Source organism: Jaculus jaculus, chromosome 10, assembly GCF_020740685.1.
Source record: "Jaculus jaculus isolate mJacJac1 chromosome 10, mJacJac1.mat.Y.cur, whole genome shotgun sequence".
In the NCBI taxonomy this organism is placed as follows: domain Eukaryota; kingdom Metazoa; phylum Chordata; class Mammalia; order Rodentia; family Dipodidae; genus Jaculus; species Jaculus jaculus.
The window spans coordinates 102,892,961-102,914,932 of record NC_059111.1 but is presented as its reverse complement, the minus strand read 5'-3'; the positions used below and the strand labels follow the sequence as shown (position 1 = coordinate 102,914,932).

General features: G+C 41.5%; 1 protein-coding gene across 1 annotated transcript in view; it reads right to left on the bottom strand.

Annotated features, from left to right (window-relative positions):
* Mgam (maltase-glucoamylase) overlaps positions 1-21,972 on the bottom strand; it is a 256,817-nt gene that overhangs the window by 144,491 nt on the left and 90,354 nt on the right. The window contains exons 60-72 of the mRNA XM_045160081.1: positions 21,482-21,620; positions 20,565-20,698; positions 20,402-20,436; positions 20,197-20,313; positions 19,947-20,095; positions 18,715-18,799; positions 17,845-17,901; positions 15,764-15,888; positions 14,662-14,750; positions 11,274-11,323; positions 10,681-10,848; positions 2,530-2,682; positions 1,726-1,926 (exon numbers count right to left, since the gene is read on the bottom strand). Of these exons, the coding sequence (XP_045016016.1) occupies positions 1,726-1,926; positions 2,530-2,682; positions 10,681-10,848; positions 11,274-11,323; positions 14,662-14,750; positions 15,764-15,888; positions 17,845-17,901; positions 18,715-18,799; positions 19,947-20,095; positions 20,197-20,313; positions 20,402-20,436; positions 20,565-20,698; positions 21,482-21,620 (1,502 nt within the window). The remainder of the gene's footprint in view (positions 1-1,725; positions 1,927-2,529; positions 2,683-10,680; positions 10,849-11,273; positions 11,324-14,661; positions 14,751-15,763; positions 15,889-17,844; positions 17,902-18,714; positions 18,800-19,946; positions 20,096-20,196; positions 20,314-20,401; positions 20,437-20,564; positions 20,699-21,481; positions 21,621-21,972) is intronic.

Here is a 21,972-nt window from a genome sequence, read left to right as displayed (position 1 = left end):
TTTAATTTTAGTCTGACATATTTCATTTTTTAAATATTTTATTTTTATTTATTTGCTTATTTGACAGAGAAAGAGGGAGAGGAAATATATATAGAGAGAGAATGGGCATGTCAGGGCCTCCAGCCACTGCAAATGAACTCCAGATGTGTGCACCCCTAGTGCATCTGGGTAACAAGGGTCTTGGGGAATCACAACTGGGTCCTTTGGCTTTGCAGGCAAATGCCTTAACCACTAAGGATCCCTCCAGCCCACATATTTCATTTTTAATGTATCAGTTAGAGTAACATGTCCATGCTGATACTGGTGGTAACTAGGAAATTCATTCTAAAATTGGTATTTTATTAATCTATTCTCTATTATTTTTCTGTGTTATTAAGTATCTTTGAGTACCTATACCCTTCTCAGAACTGAAATAATAAACTCAAAATGCATTTTCCTCCACTCAATATTCTTGCTTTAAAAAATGACCCATATTGATTCCTAAAAGAAATTATCTATCACTAGTTGGTCCTGCTTTAGAAACTAGAGGCCTGAAGTAAATAGGCCATGATTGTTGCTATGAAAAGCACACATGCTGGTAGGAAGCAGAAGAGGCCTTGAGCACCCCTGAGTGATGTGAGCTGATTCACACCAGTGCAGAAGAGCTGTGAGACTACAGGGAAGGAGATGCTTTGGTGGGAGAATCATGGACCAAGATTTAAGTAGTTTTAGACAGTGGCCAAGCACACAAATGAGACAAAGTTAGTGGTAAGGAAATAAAAAACACAACTGCTTTGAGTATCAAAGTAGGCTCAAAAAGATGGAAATGTTTTGTAGAGAAAGATGTTGTCAATTAAGAAGTTAGTTGGCAAAGTTAAGGCTGGAAACCCATGCAAGGTCATTCCACTAGGCACCAGTGCTGCAGTGAGGATAAACATAGAAAAGAGTATCAATGCCAATGAGACATAGAACAGAAGTCCAAGTTGATATCAGACTCTGAGAACACATCTAGACAAATTACACTTCCCGAGTCACTTTTATCCTCAGGAGCATTTGAGGGCTTACTGTATACTACCCTCAGTGTGAGGTCAAAAGCATGAGATTAAGGGTCAAATTGCTGTCCCAGATAAGCTCACAGTGGAGTGGAGAATTCATGAGACCAGCTAGTCTAGGGCAGGTTCCTGTTGCTGCATGTAATTATGCAGTGGAAGGGAAATCAATCGCTGCCCAGGCAGGCATTTTCACAGACACCTGCAATGCAACTCCCAAACTGAGCTCCTTATCCATTACTGCCTAAGCACAGACCTGTTCAGTTCCTTCATTGCAGTTAATTTAACCACTATCCACATGTGAATGCATGTGAGCAACACGGTCGTCATTCCGCAAGTGTTCCTCTTCCTGTTTTCATCCTACTGCCCACCAGTGATGAGGTCCTGCCGTACAATTGTCTCAGTCGCGCACACATCCATGGCTTCCACATGTCTTCTCTGTCCCTAGTCCAAGCTCAGCCACACCTGCCACTCCTTCCCAGGAGCTTCCTTCCTTGACTCCCCATGCCTTACTGACCTAACAATTGCCATTAGCTAGCCATAATGATCTTAAAATGAAAATTGGAAAAGATTTTTACTGTTGTATCAAGATCTCTGGATTATGACAATGATTCTAGACTATTGCCCGATTCAACCCCTAAACTCATTTTCGGGTCTGTAATGTGGAAGTGATAAGGAATACATATACTGAGATTACCTTAAACTGTAGCATTTCATTCTTGTGGTAGGTCACTTGCAGGGCAAGAGGGTTCACAGGTGTGGAAGGGAAGGCGTTTCTATAAAGAGAAGCCTTTAAGGAGATGTCAGCTGTGGCCCCATGTGAATCATACTGAATATTGCTGACAGAGTACAGGTCATCGACAATGAAGCAGTGAGGGACACCAGCAGTCGTGGATGTCTGGAAAGCAAAGTCAATATGGATGAGCACATGGCCTAGAGTTAATCAAACTATACTTTACATGGGGAAAAAATCAGTCACTACCATATCATTCATCCACTCATATTTTAGTGGGCAGTGACAAAAATTTAAATCCTAAGTTTGCAAGCAATAATCTTGAAAGAGGGGCTGGAGAGATGGCTTAGCAGTTAAGCGCTTGCCTGTGACGCCTAAGGACCCCGGTTCGAGGCTCGGTTCCCCAGGTCCCACGTTAGCCAGATGCACAAGGGGGCGCACGCGTCTGGAGTTCGTTTGCAGAGGCTGGAAGCCCTGGCGCGCCCATTCTCTCTCTTCCTCTATCTGTCTTTCTCTCTGTGTCTGTCGCTCTCAAATAAATAAATAAAAAATGAACAAAAAATATTTAAAAAAAATAAAAAATAATAATAATAATCTTGAAAGAAACGCCCACATTTATCCCCACCACCTGCACGTCTAGATCAAGCTCATTTGAAGCTCTTCCTTTGCATGGGTTTTACAGATACTCGGGCGGTGGTGCTGTGTTCATGAAACTGTAGGCTGTACTTAGGGGATTTTAGAGTATGTGAACGTCTTCGGCATCTTTACCTCCCACACACAGCCACGGGCAATGCAGTCTGCTTCAGAAACACCATGCTCATCAGGGTAACAGTCAATTTTCTCCTCATCCTTTATGTTGATGTCCCATTCCACCGTGTATGCGTCTCCCAGTAGAAGATTGATATTTGTGATAGTGGCAACCTGTAAGAGGTGTGAAAATGTAAGGAAATTTATTAGTGGCCTTTCAAGATGTGAAACATTTTATTAAAAAAAAAAATAAGGCTATATGCAGTGGCTCATGCCCAATATTTAGGAGGCAGAAACATGAGGATTGGGAATTCACAACCATCTTTCGCTAAATGACAATTTTGAGTCCAGCCTTGTCTACATGAAACCTACTAGCAAAGAGAAAAATAAAAAGAGAAGGTATAGCATGTGAGGGCAGGGGGAGTAAAAGGAAAGAAAAAGGAAATGAATAGAAATAAAGGGTCCTCACCAAAGGTTAGTGGTAAGACCCTATTGCTGAAGACACCATATGCAGCTCACACGTAAAATGGAATGGCATGGCTGGAAGCCAGGAGAGAGTCAGTTCCCAGACAGTCAGCGTGTCTAGTGCCAGAGGGTGCTACATGGACGACTGGGGGAAATGACCAATATCTGTCCAAGCAACTCATGGTCCAACCAACGTAGCAGCAAATAACCTGTTGTGATGCCCACACAAGTGCAATAGTGGCACACAGCCATGGTGGGGAACCAAGTGCTCTTGATTCGGCTAACTGATCCCCTCAGTGGTACAAGACCCATAGCTGGAGCTGGGAAACAAGTCAGAACCATACCCAAACATAAGACCACTCTCCAATATCAAGTTACCATCAATCATGGGGCACAAGAGGACACACACCTATTAAACTCTCTATAAAAAAAGTAAGGGTTATCTCATTTGTCCTGGTGCTAACTTACTCTCCGTTGGAGAATCTGCTTCTCTTTTTCAGATAGATGCAGATCCTAAGGAGAGAGCCACCCCATCATACCTCAAAAGGGCCCTTACTGAATCTAAGGAAAATTGGTGAAACAAGCAAGGGTGATGTTTTCCTGATGAACCGGATACCAGCACAAGGGGGAAGGAGACCAACACAGAGAAAAATCAATGCCTACCAAATCAGAGAGCCAGAGACCCAGAGACCCAGAGGCCCCCAACACCTCATCACTGAAGCAGACCAAAAATGAACCCAACAGGGCTCAGGGAAATTTTGCGGAAGAGGGGGCAGAAAGAATGTCAGAGCCACATGTTGGGTCATGATATACAGAGACATTTATCATACCAGTAACAGTGGGCGTAACTTCATTGAAGAAAATGTTAGAGCCCTCTTAAAGAGACATGAATAAATTGAAGGTAAGTCAAGAAATGAAATCTCTCAACAACTGGTTGGGTAAATTTAATGAAGACTTGATCAAGTGCAAGAATAAACTCTAGGAAGCATCAAGAAAATAAGAGCACAAATTGAAATCATACCTCAAAAAAGAGATGGACACAATGCAAAATAGCACAACAGAAAACAAAAATCAAGTAGAAATTATAAAAGCCTGTCTAGAACCCCTCATCAACAGAGTTACTCATGTGAAAGACAGAACCTCTGACCTGGAAGACAAGACAGAAAAAATTGATCAGGAGGCCAAAAACTTTGCTAAGTTCAAAAAAACTCAAATGAACAAAATATGAGGGACCTGTGGGACACCCTAGAATGACCAAACATCTGGATCATGGGTATACCAGAAGGAGAGGAAATCCAGGCCAGAGGCATAGAGAACATATTCAACAAAATTATTGAAGAAAATTTCCAAATCTCACAAAAGAGAGGCCCATCCAGACACAAGAAGCCCACAGAACATCAAACAGAAAGGACCAAAGAAGAAACTCCCCAAGACATATCATGATTAATTAAAACTCTTAACAATGAAAACAAAGAGAGAGTGTTAAAAGCAGCAAAAGAGAAACAATTCACAAGAAAGGCAATCCCACCAGAATTACATCACATTTCTTAATAGAAACCCTGAAAGCCAGAATAACCTGAAACACTTCAAAGTCTGAAACACTATGGCTTCCAACCCAAGCTGCTCTGCCCACCAAAAGCATCCCTCATAATAGATGGTAAAAGAAAAAGTTTCCATGAAAAAATTCAACTCTATGATTATATTAACACAAAGACAAATGTACAGAGAATACTTGAATACACAGAACAAACAGCCAATCTCAAGAGCCAACAAGAAGAAGGTCACAATAACCAAACTTGACCAGAATCAAAATAGTACAAAACAAAGCCAGGCATGGCGGCACACGCCTTTAATCCCAGCACTCAGGAGGCAGAGGTAGGAGGATCACCATGAGTTCAATGCCAGTCTGAGACTACATAGTGAATTCCAGGTCAGCCTGAGCTAGAGTGAGACTCTATCTCAAAAAAAAGAAAAAAAAAAAGTACAAAACACAATAAAGCACAAAACCCCATAAAACACCTCATCATGGCAGGGATTAACTCAAACCTCACAGTAATAACTTTAAATATTAATGATCTTAACTCATCCATCAAAAGATACAGGCTATCAGGATGGATCAAAAAATGACCATTCTTTCTGCTATCTTCAAGAAACCCACCATACCACTAAAGACAGACACCTCCTCAGAGTGAAAGGTTGGAAAATGATATTCCAAGCAAATGGAAATAAAAAACAAGCAAGTGTTGCTATATTAATATCTGATAAAATAGGCTTCAAAGCAAAAGTAATCAAAAGGATAAAGAAGACCACTTCTTATTCATCAAGGGAATGATCCAACATGAGCACATCACAATAATAAAGATATGTGCACCAAACACAGATGTATCACAGTTTATAAAACAAAATCTACTTAACAATAAAACAGAAATAATCATCAATAGACAGATCATCCAAGCAGAAAATCAACATGGAAAAAATAGAGCCCAACATTATAGATCATCTAGACCTAATGAATATATACAGAACTTTCCACCCCAACTCTACAGAATACACATTCTTCTTAGCAGCCCACAGAACCTTCTCCAAAATTGACCATATTTTAGGCCATGAAGCATGCCTTCATAAAGTCAGGAAGATTTAAGTAACTCCTTGGATCATGACAGATCACAATGCTTTAAAGCTATAAATTAACAAGAGACACACCAAGAACTCCACCAGCTCCTAGAGACTAAACAACACACTTTTAAACAATGAATGTGTCATGGAAGAAATCAAAAAGTAAATTTTGAAATTCCTAGAGTTAAATGATAATGAAAACACAACCTACCAAAACTTATGGGACACAATGAAGCCAGTCAAAAGGGAAAAATTCATAGCCCTAAATGCCTTCATTACAAAGACTGAGAGATCCCAAATCAATAACCTGACTGTCCACCTAAAGGCAATGGAAAAACAAGAAGAATCCAACCCAAAGAGCTCCAGATGGAAAGAAATAATCAAGATTAGAGGAGAAATTAATGAACTGGAACTTAAAAATTGATGAAACAAAGAGCTGATTCTTCGAAAAAATAAGAAAGATTGAAAAATCACTGGCCAAACCGGTCAAGCAAAAAAGAGAAGTCTCAAATTAATAAAATCAGAAATGAAAAAGGAGAGATCACACAGACATCAATGAAATTGGACCATCAAGGCATACTTCCAAAACCTCTATATCACAAAATTAAATAAATTGGAAGAAAGTTATGAATTCCTAGACACATACCACCTACCAAAACTAAACTCAGAGTTCATTAAACCTACCATATCCATGGAAATTGAAAAGGTAATCAAAAACCTCCCCCAAAAGAAAAGTCCGGGACTGGATGGGTTCTTAGTTAAATTCTGTCAAACCTTCATTGAATAATTTAAACCACTTTTTCTCAAACTGTTTTGCATAATCAGAGACCAGGGTATCTACCCTGACTCCTTGTATGAGCTATCATCACCCTAATACGGACCATAAAAGCCACTTTATCATCTCAATTGATGCAGAGAAGACCTTTGACAAAATACAATACCACTTTATGATCAAAACACTGGAAAGAATAAGCATGGAGGGTTTATATCTCAACACAATAAAGGCTATATGTAAAGCTCCTAAAGCCCAAATAATACTTAATGTAGAAAAACTCAAGGACTTCCCACTGAGATCAGGAACAACACAGGGTTGCCCACTCTCATCACTTCTTTTCAACATAGTACTAGAAGTACTAGAAACAATATGACAGGAGAAAGAAATAAAAGGGATTCAAATTGGAAAGGAAGAAGTCAAGTTAGCTCTGTTTACAGATAACATGATCCTATATATAAGTGACCCGAAAGTCTCCATCTCAAAACTTCTGAAGGTGATAAATTCCTTCAGCAAAGTGGCAGTACAAAATCAATGCACAAAAATCAGTAGCTTTTCTATATGCAAAAGACAAATATACAGAGAAAGAAATAAACTAAATAACACTAACCAAGGATGTGAAAGACCTATATAATGAAAACATAAAAACACTCAAAAAAGAAATAGAGGAGGACTTGAGAAAATGGAAAGACCTCCCATGCTCCTGGCTAGGTAGAGTTAATATTATGAAAATGGGTACCAAAAGCAATATATAGATTTAATGCAATACCAATAAAAATACCAGGATTGTTCTTCACAGAGATTGAAAAAAATGGTCTCAAAATTCATATGGAATGGCAGAAGTCCTCAGATATCCAAACATATCCTCAGTTAAAAAAAACCCTGGTGGTATCACCATATCTGATCTAAAGGTATATTACAAAACCATGGTGACAAATCCAGCATGGTATTGGAATAAAAACAGAAACATAGACCAATGGGATAGAATTGAAGACGCAGACCTTAGGTCAAGTAACTACAGCTACTTGATCTTTGACAAAGTGTCAATAATGTAGACTGGAGAAAAGACAGCATCTTCAACAAATGGTGTTGGACAAATTAGATGACCATATGCAGAAAAGTAAAATTAGACCCACTCATTTCACCATATACAAAAATCAAGTCCAAAGGATTAAAGACCTCAATAAAAGACTTGAAACTGTTCAACTATTGGCATAAAAAATAGGAGGCACTCTCCATAAGACAGGACTGGGAAAAGACTTCTTGAACAAAACCCCAGCAGCCCAGGAAATTAAACAAGCACTCAACCAATGGGATCTCAGGAAGCTAAGAATATTTTGCACAAACATAACATAAGCAGAGCCAATAGATTACTGACTGAATAGGAAAAAATCTTTGCCAACTATACCACTGACAGAAGCCTAATATCTAGAATCTACAAAGAACTCAAAAAAACTAAACCACAAAAAATTCAAACAACCCACTCCAAAAGAGGGGCAGAGAACTAAATAGGGAGTTCTCAGAGGAAGAAATTCAAATGGCTAACACATACTTAAGAAAATGTTCAACATCCCTAACCATTAGGGAAATGGAAATTAAAACAACGACCTTGTTATTCCATTATTAGGCATTTACCCTAAAAGCTCCACATCTCAGTTCAGAGATATTTGCTCAACCATGTTTATAGTTGCTCAATTCATAATAGCTAAAAACTGGAATTAACCCAGGTGCCCATGATTGGATGAATGGATAACCACAATGTGGTATATCTACATGATGGAATTTTACTCAGCAGTAAGAAAAAAAATGATACATTGATATTTGTAGAAAAATGGTCAAACTTGGAACAAATTATTCCAAGTGAATTCGCACAATCACAGAAAGACAACCATTGCATGATCTCACTTATCTGCAGTTTCTAACCTGGATCAGCCTGAGTTGCTGACATAACCTACTAGCATCTCAAGGCTTGGGCAATAGTCAGACTAAAAGATGAAACCCTCAAGAGGACCTTAGGGGGAGCACCTGAATCTGAGGGCCCTGGAGAGGGTGAGATGAAACCTAACTTCAAATGTCTCCTGTTTCTCTTTCTGCTTTGTTTTTTTTTTTTTTTCTTTTCCCTTGGTGCTGGCCTTAGGAGGAGGGAAAGGATGACACCAACATGTGTTGTTTACATACTAAATATGTCTATATCTAATCTACATCCACAATGAGCTGTTGATCAGAGAGACCTACTAGATCTCCCCAAACAAACATGACAGGCTTCTGTCAGAGCACTTGATTACCCACCAGAAGTTAATGGTTAAGACCCTACTGCTGACTACACCATACAGTGTTGGCACAGACCATGGAGAGGCCTGGTTGGAATCTGGAGGAGAGCCAGTCCCCAGACAATTAGCCCATTTAGTACTGGAAGACACAACATGAGCTACCAGGGAAAAGTGCACAACATCTGTCCAAGCAACTCAAAGTCTAAGCAACTCAGAAGCAAACAAATTGATGTGATGCTCACACAAGTGCAATAGTGGCACACAGCCATGGTGGGTAACCAACTGCTCTTGGATTGGCTAACTGACCCACTCTGTGGGAAGGAAACCATATCTGTAACTGAGAAACAAGTCAGAATCATATCCAGATAATGATTCCACTTTCCATTGTCAAGTTCCCACTACCCTTAGACTATAAGAGGGTCTACACCCTTTTAATTCTCTCTAAATTAATGGTGGTTATCCCATTTAACCAGTGCTGAATTAATTTTCCACTGGAGAATCTGCTTCTCTTTTTCAGACAGGAGCTGGACCTAAGGAGATAAATGATCCCATGCATTCCACCCTGGCCCCAGCTGAAACCACAGAGGAATTGGGGAAATGAGCATGAGTGCTGCTTTCTTAGTGAATCTGATATCAACAAAAGGGTGATGGAGATAGACAATGAGGACACTCAGCACCTACCAAGCCAGAGATCCAGAGGGTCCTAAGTGCCCAACACTGAAGTAGACTTAAAATGCTCCCAGCATGGCTCAGAGAATTTTGTGGAAGAGGGAGGCAGAGGTAGGAGGATCGCTGAGAGTTTCAGGTCAGCCTGGGCTACAGTGAGACCCTACCTCAAAAAAATAAAAAGAAAGAAGAAAAGAAAATCTTCTGTCTCTCAACAGCCACAAAGAATAAAACAGTTTCTTTGGTTTATGTTAATTGTCTTTTTTTGACAGATATGAGTTGAGCCTGATTTCATGTATGCAGTCTTCAAAGGTCTTGCACTTTTCCCTTGACGTAACAAAACACACACCACTTTATTTCTAACTTCATAGTACATACACTCTCGATATGGGTTATCACATAAGAGATTACATATTACTGATACATTCCTACATGGGAAGTTTAAATTGGCTTATTTTCCCACACACACCATGCGGATATAGCGTGTTTCATGCTGGGAGACCTGAACCACATGTCCTTAGTATTCCTGGGGGACAGACGTTCTCCTAATGTTAAGGCACCTGACAAATGAAAGACAAGCTCTTCAGGAGAAGTGAACAGCATTACATTACAATGAAAAATTATTTTTTATCACCCAACCCAGTAAGTAGCCATTGGGAAGGGGCATCAAATTCTTTGTCTTATGCTAATCCTTGAGCATGTGTGAATTTAAATGAGAATCTGGATGTAAAGATATATTTTCAGTACTGAAGAGAATGAGCAAAAGGCAGAGCCAAAGAAGCAGAGATAATGAAACTGAATACAATCAGAAAGGGGGAAAAATTCAAAATCTAAATTTATGAAACCCACACTTCCTCGTCTTTACCATTCAGAATTCCCGACCTGCTCTCAGATCCCATTGCTTCTAATCTCCCACAGCCTAACTGTGACCTTCCTATGCCAATCATACGTGTTCTGGGTTGGCTGGTGATCTGCTGGGCTGGGTGGACGGCTGGCTGGTGGGTAGGTAAATGGGTGATTTGTTGGTTGGTTTGTGAGGCAGGGTCCCATGTAAACCACCTGGGTAGCTAAGATTGAGCGTAACTTCCTTCTGCCTTCACCTCTCACTTCCTGAGAGTATAGGTATGAGACACTTCACTCTGCTAAAGTTACTGTTTTACAAATCCAGTAGGAGAAAGCCAAACACTGATAGGCAGAAGAGACGAAAAATGAGAAGACTGAAGTCATCATAGCTCATCCATCTCATTCTCAACATCTTTCCCCACGCCAGGACATCCAACCAGCTCGCAGCAGCTCGCTGATTCTTTGGGAACCTGTGCAGTCTTGGCAAAAAGGAATGCCATAATGCCATTCTGGAAGAATCTCAACAACATGGATTCTTACCTTCAGGTTAGGGTCGTAAGAGACTTGAGGAGACATCTGACTTAAAACACCATTGTGCTTCACTGTAACTTTGCTAATTTCCTGTGTCCCAAGGATTTTAATCTCTTGAAATGTTACATTATTGGGGTCCTTGTAGGTTGATTTTGAAATGGTCACATCCAAGTGTTTCTGAAACAAACAAAATTATGTAGAAAGGAATATCTGTGGTACCAAGATCCTCCAGTCCTTCAAATGGTTGAAATTCAATGCTTGCTCTGAACGCCTCTGAGATTTCTCTCCCAATGTGTGCTCAAGGAGAGCCGACTCATTTTAATTATAATTGGGGAAAGGATCCACCACACAGAAATATTTTAAACATCTGTCTTATAACAGTGAAGCTTTTTAAAAATACTCTTCAAAAGTGTGATTTGCTTTGATTCATAAATGTCATTGCTGCCTTTTGAAAACATGCATGATGCAATTATTAAGAGTCATCAGTGGAAATGTGTTCATCCATAGGTGCTACTACCAGTAGAGTCACATATACAAAGCCCAGTGGGGCTAACGGTCAGACAAAAGCCCACACCCAAGGTTCACAACCACATGCTACTCACTTGGGTGGCAGAAAATCCACACAAAATGTAAACACCATTGGCCACAGTATCTGAAAGCAGAAGAAAGAAGTCACTCACACCGCTGAAGGACAACGTTCATCTCCTCTGGTGATATTGTAAACAGCAGGGCTCCCTTCTTTTATGACAGAATTGTATTCCTGCCACAGATGTTTGTGGATTCATCAACCAGTGAACACTTAGGCTGTGTCTGTATCTAAGTTATCATCGGCCATGCCCCAGTGGACATACTCACTTCATGCCTTTGCATATTTACTCACAAACGGAAGTACCGGTCATATAAGAGAAATATCTAAAGAACCTCTATGTTGTTAGCCATGATGACTGAGGCACTTTACATGTCCAGCAGCAGTAGAAGGCATTCTACATTCTAACCAACACTTTCTGTTTCATGACACAGGGTTTCACACCATCCCAGACTGACTCTGTAGCACAGGCTCGATTAAAACTCACAATGATCCTTCTACCTCAGCCTCCTGAGAGCTGGGATTAAAAGTGCAAGCCATGGACTGGAGAGATGGCTTAGCAATTACAGTATTTGCCTGTAAAACCTAAAGACTGAGGTTTGATTCCCCAGGACCCACGTAAGCCAGATGCACAAGGTGGTGCATGCATCTGGAGTTCATTTGCAGTGGCTGGAGGCCCTGATATGGCCAATTTCTCTCTCTCTCTCTCTCTCTCTCTCTCTCTCTCTCTCTCTCTCTCTCTCTCTCTCCCCAATCTATCTCTCTCTATTTATCTCTGTTTCTCTCATAAATAAATAAATATATATATATTTTTAAGTGTAAGCCACCACATCTACCTGCCATCACTTTTTACATCTCATGATTCTTCATGGTTTTCACCCTAGTAGGCTTGAGGTCATAGCTCACTATAATACTTTTGACAGTCGAAGCTGACTAGATGTGCTCAGTATTTTAATAATTAATTTAGGAAAATATCAATTCTGTTTCATCACCTATTTTGCTTCAAGTAACTTATGCTCTTACTAGTTGTTTTCCAGTTGTTTTATATTATTCTAGTCAGTTTGTTTGTCAGATATATGGTTCACATTTTCTCCCACTATGAGTCACTCTTTTCATTTGGTTGTTTCCTTGTTATTTAGAAGATTTAATGTCCATCTAGTGAGAATTGTTGATTTTCTGGTTTCTAGCTTGGCCTTTTGGTGTATTGTTAAAAAACAAAAACTAGCCAGGTCTTTCCTCTCTGTTTTCATTTGGGGCTTCTGCCCTTGCTCTAAATTCTTCATCCATGGTGTGGGGTAAACCTAAGTGCCCATCAAGAGATTGAAGGATAAAGACATTATGGCATTTATCTACACTGGAGTGCTCTTTGGGCAGTAAAGGGACAGAGATGCTGCAATGTGTGACATGTGGATAAACCTGGAGCACATTATAGGCAGAAAGAAAACACTTGGCAGCCTCATCTATATTTGAGTCTCAAAAAATGCTGAATTAATAAGCAGTACCTAGAAAAGAGATCGCTAGGGGTAGGGGAGTAGAGGAAATGGGAATTTTGTAAAAACAGAAATATTCACTTATAAGAACAAGTTTTCAAGAGCTAATATACAACATACATGGTATATATTGTTCACCTTAAAGATCTTCAACTCACTATCTCTAGGTACCTCTCCCTCTCTCTCTCTACCTCTCTTTCTCTCTCTCTCCTCTCTTTCAAAAAGATGAATAAAATATTTTTAAAGGGCTGGATAGGTAGCTCAGTAATTAAAAGGCACTGGCTCTCAAAGTCTGATAGCCTGAATTTTGACTCCCCAGTACCCACCAAAAGCCAGATGCACTAAGTAACACATGCATCTGGAGTTTGTTTGCAGTGACAGGAAGCCTTGGCATGCCCATACTCACTTATTTAAAATAAATAAATTGAGTAATGTTTTAAAAGCCTTCAAATTTTTATTTTTCAATTGCTTTAAAACAAAGTTTATAGTTCATGTCTTGAGAATGATAATACCATGAACAGAGTCTCCAAGAGAATCTCCTGGTTTGCTTTCTTCTTCCTACATAACCTTGTGACAATCCTCCTGATTGTCTCCAAGGCAGATGTCCCATAGAAATCTGTCTCTTCCTAAGCCAAGCCTCAAAAACTCACTACACTGGAGAGAAAAAGTGTGCTAGCAACATGTACACTGGGAACACGCATGCTCACTTCCTCAGTGACATGAGTATGTGCTTCACATCAAAAACATTTGTGTGGAAGGATCTGGAGGGAAGGTATTTATATTACAGATGAATCATAGAAACAGTCTTGAAAACGTGTCTTCCCAGTGTGTTAACCATAGGAAGACAGCCTGTGAGACAGCACTGGTCTTACGGGACAAGTCTGAGAGGCAGAATTACCTGTGGCTGATTTATTACAGTCTCTTAATGGTATAGCTACAAACAAACCACTTCTCTCCAGGGACTTTGCCACTGTGTCTGGTGAGATTTCATGCACACCTGAGAGATGGCCAGAGCGCAAAGTGGGGTGATTTGAATGTGAAGTGTTCCCCTGTGAAGCCATTGTAGGTAGCTGTGAGATGAATTCTGGTTGCAGTGGAGACTGGGGGATTTTGGAGATGTCAGTATTATGGGGTGGTTGCCAAGGAAAACTGTGGCTGGGGTGGGTGTGCCCAGGCTACAGGCAGCACAGGTGGAGGAGAGGATCCACTGGAGCCTTGGAGCAGTTCAACTGCTCTGGATGCTGGATATGGAGCTGCAGGGTTTGGTGTATGTTGGATTGATCCAGACATTCCTTGGCATGTCTTCTTTTTGGAATTGGAATGTTCACTCTATGCTATTATGTACTGGGAGTATGTAACTTGTGCCTGGATTTTTACAGACTCACAGGTAAGAGGCCATTTTCAGTGTCTGTTGAGGCTTGGCACTTTAGACTTTGGACAATGTTGGAACTGGTAAAGACCATGGAGACTTGTAAAATTGGACCAAATGCATTTTGCATCATGAGAGAGCTATGAGTTTCTGGGAAAGGGGGCAGAATGTGGTGGTTTGAAATGGAATGTCCCCCATAATCTCCTGCATTTGTGATTAAACCTCATGCTCAATCTGTAACCAGTGGAGCCTTGTTGGAGGAGGCGTGCCACTGTGGGTGACGTATCAGTCCGAGCACTAGCTAGTTTACTTTTAGTGCTGTCTTCCAGATGACAGTATGTGACAAGCTGGGATGGCATCCTCTACTCAGCCACGCTTTTCCTACCATGATGAGACTCCTCTCAAATACGCAAGCCAAAATAAACCCTTTCCTTCCATGAGCTGCTTTAGTCAAGTGTTTGGTCCCAGCAATGAGGAAGTAACTGCTACCAAGGCCAAAGTCAGACTTCAAGTTTAGTGGTGGCCACCCCCTGCCCAGCACTCACCCTTCGTTCGCCCATCATCCCAGAACAGTTCTCCTTTCGCTTCGTTGTTCTCATCCAGGGCAATGATGAGACCAAGAGGGTTCCGCCGGCTATGGAAAACACGACTCACATAAAACACATATCCTTAGGGATCAAAGGTTTTTGCTAAACCGTTTTGACATCAAATTTTAAAGGATAGCAGATACTCGTCAAAAATGGCTCTGCTTTCCTTCAGGGACAGAGGCAAAAATGCCAGGAGCATCCTACTACAGTATCAATAATGTAATGAGACAGAGTTATCCCAAATATTAGCACTAAACATCCATGTCAAGGGCCAGAATGGGAACCTCAGAATCTCTGCAGTAGTGACAATCAAATTGGAGGGTGCAAGCAGTATCCAAAGGACAGACTGTTAGGAGAGGAGGAAGTTCTGGACAGCAGTGCTTGGGCGGGTCATTTTAGAGATGAGACTTCAAGGAGAAGACACAGTTTCCCCTATTTAAGGATAGGGTTACTCAAAAAGCAAGACATAAAAAAGGTTAATCTATATAATGCCAAGTCTTCTTATATTTTCTGGTATTTGGGGTTGTTTCCTTGTTTTTGAGACAAAGAGCTCAGACTGGATTGGACCTCATGATCCTCCTGCCTCTGGATCTCAAGTACTAGGATCAGAAGCATCACAAGCAAACACCAGCATGCCTCCCTTTGATTTAATGTTTACTGTTTTCTTTTGAAAGTAAAATACTTCACTTTGGTGACTAGTTTTATGATCCCTAAGAGATATAATGACATCTGAATAATCAATGGATGTACAGAAAGTGGGAGAAAGACAGCACTTTCATGTGTAAGTTTCTCATTTTACCATTGCTCTTGACAACTCTCAGTGCCTGTTACTCAGAAGTGTCCCTCATTGGCCTCCTGTTCCCTATCAGGTTTGCTCACAGAACAGCCTTTCTCTACACACTCAGCTTCCATTATTAAGAAAATGCCCAACTCTGGGCTGGTGAAATGGCTTAGCCGTTGAGGCGATTGCCTTGAGGTTGATGCTTGTTGCGTGGGTAGCTCTTGTCGCAAGGGAGGGCGACAAGCCTTATGCCAAGCAGAACCTTGCTGCCTCACTCACCTTAAGTAGGTGTTCAGGGCAGGCTTCTGGGTGGCTAGGATGTGTCCCCCACGGACATGAAGGTTAATGTGGTCAAGAGGGGCCGCCAAGGTCCTCCACTGGCCCTTGGCATTGATATCAGCACCCTGTGGGCAGAAGGAGAGAAGGTGAGGAGGGAGAGGACACACACCACTGAGCAATGCATTCGGCCGACATCCCACCCACCTCCCTGAATTTGCATCCGACCAGCTCCTGTTGTCACACTTTGTGTATTCACCACTGTGGTGTGAAGTCTTGTTTTGCTGCTGTAAGACCCTGCAAGAGCCCCTGGCCTTGGGCTTGGTGGGATTGGAGGTAGAGGACTATAGCATGTATAATCTGAGGTCCTAGTTTAGATCCCAGCCAGCTCACTCTGATCCCAAATCACAGAGCAACCGACAGGATGATAGTCAGCAATGTTCTCCTTCACTCCGTGTTGTTTCTGGGACAATCTCCACCAGAGGTGATTTTAGACCTTCTCTTTCAACAAGAAGCTAGAGTTTTCATCTTCCCTCATTGTACCACTCTCACCTCCACCAGGTAACTGACATCCTTGATTCCTATTTCAAAGAAAAGCTCTAAGTGAACAGACTTATTTACATATTCTTATGTTTGACAGAATACATCCAATTCATGTTTATCTTCCCTCACTGACATTGTTATTTTTCCTCCTCTAGGAGAGGTGCTGGCTGACTGATACATAGACCTCATTTTCTTACGTGTTTTTTTCAACTTCAGGAGGACATTATTGACTTTTTGGGACAAATGATGTTGTTAGGCTGTCATGTGCTTTTTTTTTTTCATGCTGAGCAGCTCCCTTGGTATCTATCTGCTAGAATCCAGGGGAGATCCCCCCCACCCCATGAGCAGTATCAAAAATGACTCCAGACTTTGAAAATGTTCCCTGATTAGCAAAATTGTCCCATTTGATCAGTCACTTTAGTTGTAAGGAGCAGTTACTATAGGCAAATTAACAAACATGCATGACTTTGTTCCAACACAGCATAAACATAAAAATAGGTGACAGTGTTGACCAATCTCTATTGTAGAAAAACAAAACAATCATAAAAACTTAGATTTAGATAACTTTGAAGACTAATTGAAGTAATATTTTCTCATTAGTCTTTTTCTCTGAATCCTTGTTGGGTCAGCACATGCAAACTCAAGACCAAATGAGGATCATGTAAGAAAGTCATTTATTCTTTTCTCAAAAAGCTCTGCAGCATTCCCTTCATGAGAACAGACCCTGTTTAATAGCAGAGAATTTGGAGGAGTAACTCAGTGCTCTCAGAGCTAAAAGAAACAACTCCATTTGCTTTGTCCTTATTTAGTGCCCAAATTACCCGTCAATGAAAGGGGTTGGTACATGCTCTGTCCCTTCTTTTCACTGTATTTCCAGTCTATCGCTTTCTTTGTGTCATAAGATCAGAAAAGTTCTGGCTAAAAAACAAGTATAACACTAAGGCTCTTTTCTCCTAGAAGGACTCTTTGCTTGCACTGACCCAGGTATACATAATACCAAGCTTCTATCAGTAAATGCCCCTGCACTGTGTAGACTGTAAGTTACACCCCATATGTCTTTGTGAATTTTACAATTGTGCAAAGGTTACTTACTTTAGGTAATTATATGGAGTAATACTTCTTTAAGTATCCATGCTACAGACTGAATTTCAATAAAAATACAAAGGAAAAACTCTCCACTATTAAGAATATACATTAAAAAATAAACAAGATCCTATGGTATAATTTCAAGAGCTTACTAGCATCTCACCACCATAAACAGCATTACATAATGGCAGGTAAAAATTCACATATAAGGGACACTTCAAAACAAGCCAGTCACCAAATGAGATACTTTATGTGTTATGTCTAAGATCTCCTTTGAAGATCTCAGTCTCACTCCAGTGAGAGGTTAAAAAAACTGGGGCTGCAAGGATCAAATGTGACTTGTCCAGGACCAGAGAAAGTGATTTCCTTAAGTGGCATTTGACATGATATCTGTCACATCCAAAGATTTATATTCTACCATTTTCCAGGCTACATAAACATTAAGAAAAACTTACTGTGTAGTAGTCATACCAGCGGGCTTGAGGGAAGTACGCACTGACATTTGTGACATTCTGAAATTAAACACAAAGAAGGTGTGGGTGTGGGCGCTGCTGGACAGGACACAGTAGTCCGTGTATGGAGGTGAGGGGTGAAAATAATAGTGGTGGAGCTGGACACTCTTGGTGCAGCTCTCTTCATATTATCAATGCTGGGGAAGCCTCTTTCCCTTCCCCTTGTCTAATAGTAGAAGTTAGCCTATCACAGTAAGTGCCTTCCATAAGCCCTTTGAGCTTCAGGACACCAGAGGGAGAAATGTCGCATAGCATTTGCTCCTATAGTGGCCCACCCCTCTATATAGATGCAAGGTTAGCTATGGAATAGAAAGAAATTGTGCAGGTTCAAAAAGATGCGAGCAATGTTAATTAGCTGTTCTTTTCAGCAGACTCTTACACAGAGGCACTATATTAATGGTTTCTAGTGACCTCACGACAAGGTGTAGAAGGAAAAGGAGGGATCGCAGCCACAAGGCGACACACTACTACAAACAGTTCTGTAAGTTTGAGTTGATTTAACAGATAATTATGAACCTCTCCACAGTTATCTCCACCTGATGGTATATACCATGTTGTAGTTTGTGGACAAGTGATTGGATCCTAAAATTCAACATAAGCTTCCTTTGTTTTCTTGATTGCTGTATGAACTGGAATTGTTAGGCTGACATTAAAGGAGGGGATAAGGACAAAATACCTTAGAGATGAAATTCCATTCGGAAAGACCAGAAGAGAAACAACATCTCAGGATCCCTCTCACACCAGCCTTCTCCCATCCCTAGTGACTCATGTTGGCAGTTTGGACCCTCCACTGTCGGGGGCTTCGGTACTCACAGGCTCCAGCACAGGGCTGACCAGGAAGGCAGGACCCAGCAGGAACTGTCTGTCTATCTCCCAGGTTTCTCGATCTGACACAAATCTGGAAAGGGTATTGATGGTGTTATAATCAGATCCCATATGTTACAGCCCAAAGCCACACACACACAAAAATCTGACATAGACACTTTACACATTCTTGTCATGTACTGCATCATTTAAGTGCTTACGTCTCACCTCCACAGAACTCTTGGTAAATGTCAGATTTTTATCCACACACACAAAATATATCTATATTTATATTATATATATTATAATATATTATATTATATTCTCTCTGGACACATATATATATACATATATATATGCATGTATATGTATATATATATACGCAAACACACACACACACACACACACACACACACACACAGGGACCCAGAGGGAATTTTCAGAGAATAAAACAGTAGTACTGGCTCAACCTGAGGACCCAAGTTAGAACCTCGCACACCCAAGACCACATCTAAAGAGCCAGAAGCTGTGGGACGTCCTGTAGTCCAAGCACAAGAGGGAAGATGGGAGGAGACAGAGACAGGAGAACTTTCTGGAAGCTTCCAGAAAGTTCAGCAAAACAGGGTGATATCAAGAAAAACTCTACTCAAATGAGGTTGTATGGCAAGGACAGGACTGAAAGTTGCCCTCTGTCTTACACACACACAACTGAACACACACACACACACACATATACACATATGTGCATACATTCAAATACATATATTTATGTAATTTAAAATCTAAAAAACACAGGCCCCACTCCACACATTTCACGTTCTTCAAATTTCAGAAATAGTTTAGATCTTTTATCTTCTACAAAGTGCTGTCCATTTCTACACCGTGGCATGTTGAAGTTCAGTAATAGCTCTGGCCCGTCTGGCTCTCCCTGGTATGACCTCTGTGACGGCATGAGCGTGTCTTGGCCAGTGTACACTTAATAGGACTAAAGCACAAGATGTGGAGGTTGTCAAAGGGCCAAATAAGAAAGAAATTTTTCTGTGCTGCATGGTATAATTTTAAAAACTTTTGAAATCACTAAGTAACACTTCATGCAAGATGAGCCGTGTAAATGACACTGCACTCAAACATGGGGTGAAGTATGATCTCTGTCTGTAAAGCTCGTGACAAAGGAGAATCAGGCATTCAACATGCAGGAGTTATTTACATCAACTGCTGGCAGATCCCCGCCAGACACTCACTCATGGAGAAGCGGCCGCACGACAGTGGCGCCCTCCGTGTGGGCCTTGTGCATCAACGTGTACAGATAAGGCAGCAGGGTGTATCTGGTCTGCATCACACTTCGGGAAATATTCACAAAGGCATCGTCCCAGGACACAGGGTCTTGTCTCTAACGGAGAAAAAGAAGGACGGTCAGAGCAGGAGCGCACCGCAGAAACTGAGGAAGGGTTTCCAGTGACACCATACAAACGACACAGGCTGGGGTCCTACCCTGGTCCCAATGGTGTTGTGGTTCCTGGAGAAGGGGTAAAAGGCTCCCAGCTGCATCCAGCGAGCACACATCTCATATTCAGCATCTTGAAAGAACCCACAGATATCTGCCCCGGTCTGAAACAACAGGGAATAAATTAGCCTTCGGTGATGTCCGAGAGATGTCGCATCTTCTTGGGGACGAGAAATATGTAAGGATACTCACGTAGGATATGCCAAAGAGGCTGAACTCCATCATGCCTGCAACGAGAACCACGGCTGTTTAAGGCCAGCGCTCATGCTCTGACTCCTCCTCCTCCTCCTCCTCCTCCTCCACCGAGGCTCCTAACACCCTCCCTTGCCAGCAGAGGCCCTGAGACCCCACACACCAATGATGGATTTGCCCAGCTGGTCCCACGCAGCCGTGTTGTCTCCCAGCCAGTGTCCCGCCCAGCGGCCAGAAGAGGGGAAGGTGGAGCGCGTGATGACGATCCCTCTCTCTCCTGTCACCTCCTGCACCGCTCTGGTTGGGGAGACAAGGGGGTGAACTGAAGGCAAGACAAGAGAGGCCAGAGAACTTTGCCCTCAGGAGCAGTGGAGCCTAGGGCCTGGTGACAAATGTCTGCTGCATGAGTGGAGGGAGAATGAAAACCTGAGCCTTTACAAAGGCTCCTGCTGACTGTGGACGTAATAACGACAGCAAGGCCTCCTCAAGGTGGTGTGCAGCCCAGTAAGCCAGCCTGCTTTCCTTAAGACAGTAAGTCTTCACATGATCCCGCTCTTTATTTACCCAGCACTTGGTTTTTCTATATTTGAGGAAGAGAAAAATTTCCTTGTAAGATTTTCCTAGGATAACTTGCATTATACATCTCTCATATAGTGAGAGAATGCTAACACAACATAAAACTCACTAACCAACAAAACAGGACAAAATAAAAACTACCAAAATGTGATTTACTTTATGACATAAAGGACAAAGGCTTCCATCCTTCTATTTTCCTTTGCTTTCTTGTAACCAAGGCTACCACAGCAATGACTACAAACAGACTAACTTCTTGGTTCCCCATGTATGGACTTTCCAAGAGGACTGTTTTAGTTTCTCCCTCGTGGGATTACATCTTATTTAAATCTGTCCTCAAAATCACAATCAGAAGGCTGGCTCCATGCCTTAGGAGTGATTGTTTAATAAATAATAATGGCCACTGTCCAAGGAAATTATTCTTAGCCCTTAGAATAGGATATGAAGGAAAAGTGAGGAAGATACCACATTCAGTGGTGCCAATTGGGGAAGGGGATAGTCACTCACTCATAGGTGGGCCTGGTCTGGGACCACCCGTACAGGCTGTGCACGTCATAGTGCCGCACCCGCGAGCCGTCAGGCAGGATCTGCTCGCTCTCCATGCACAGAGTCTTGCTGCTCAGGCCCCTGTCCCTGCCCTCCACGTCTGAGGAGAAAGATTGAAAATGGTGACAATCAAGCATCGTCTCTCCAGCCCTTGACTTTTCTTCAGTAGACTGAACTAAGTGCTTTAAGATTAATTTAGAGTCTGGGGAGATGGCTCAGCAGTTAAAGGTGCTTGCACAAAAAACCTGATAGCCAGTTCTAGTTTTCCAGTTCCCAGGTAAAGCCAGATGCAAAAGCTAGTACATACATCTGGAATTCATTTTCTTTAAGAAGAAGCCCTGGAAACCTCCATTCTTCCCCCAACTTTCTCTCCTTAATCCCTCTCTTTTTCTCTTCACTCTCTCCCTCTCTCGCTTTTTCTCCAAATAAAGAAATAAAACATCTTTTAAAAG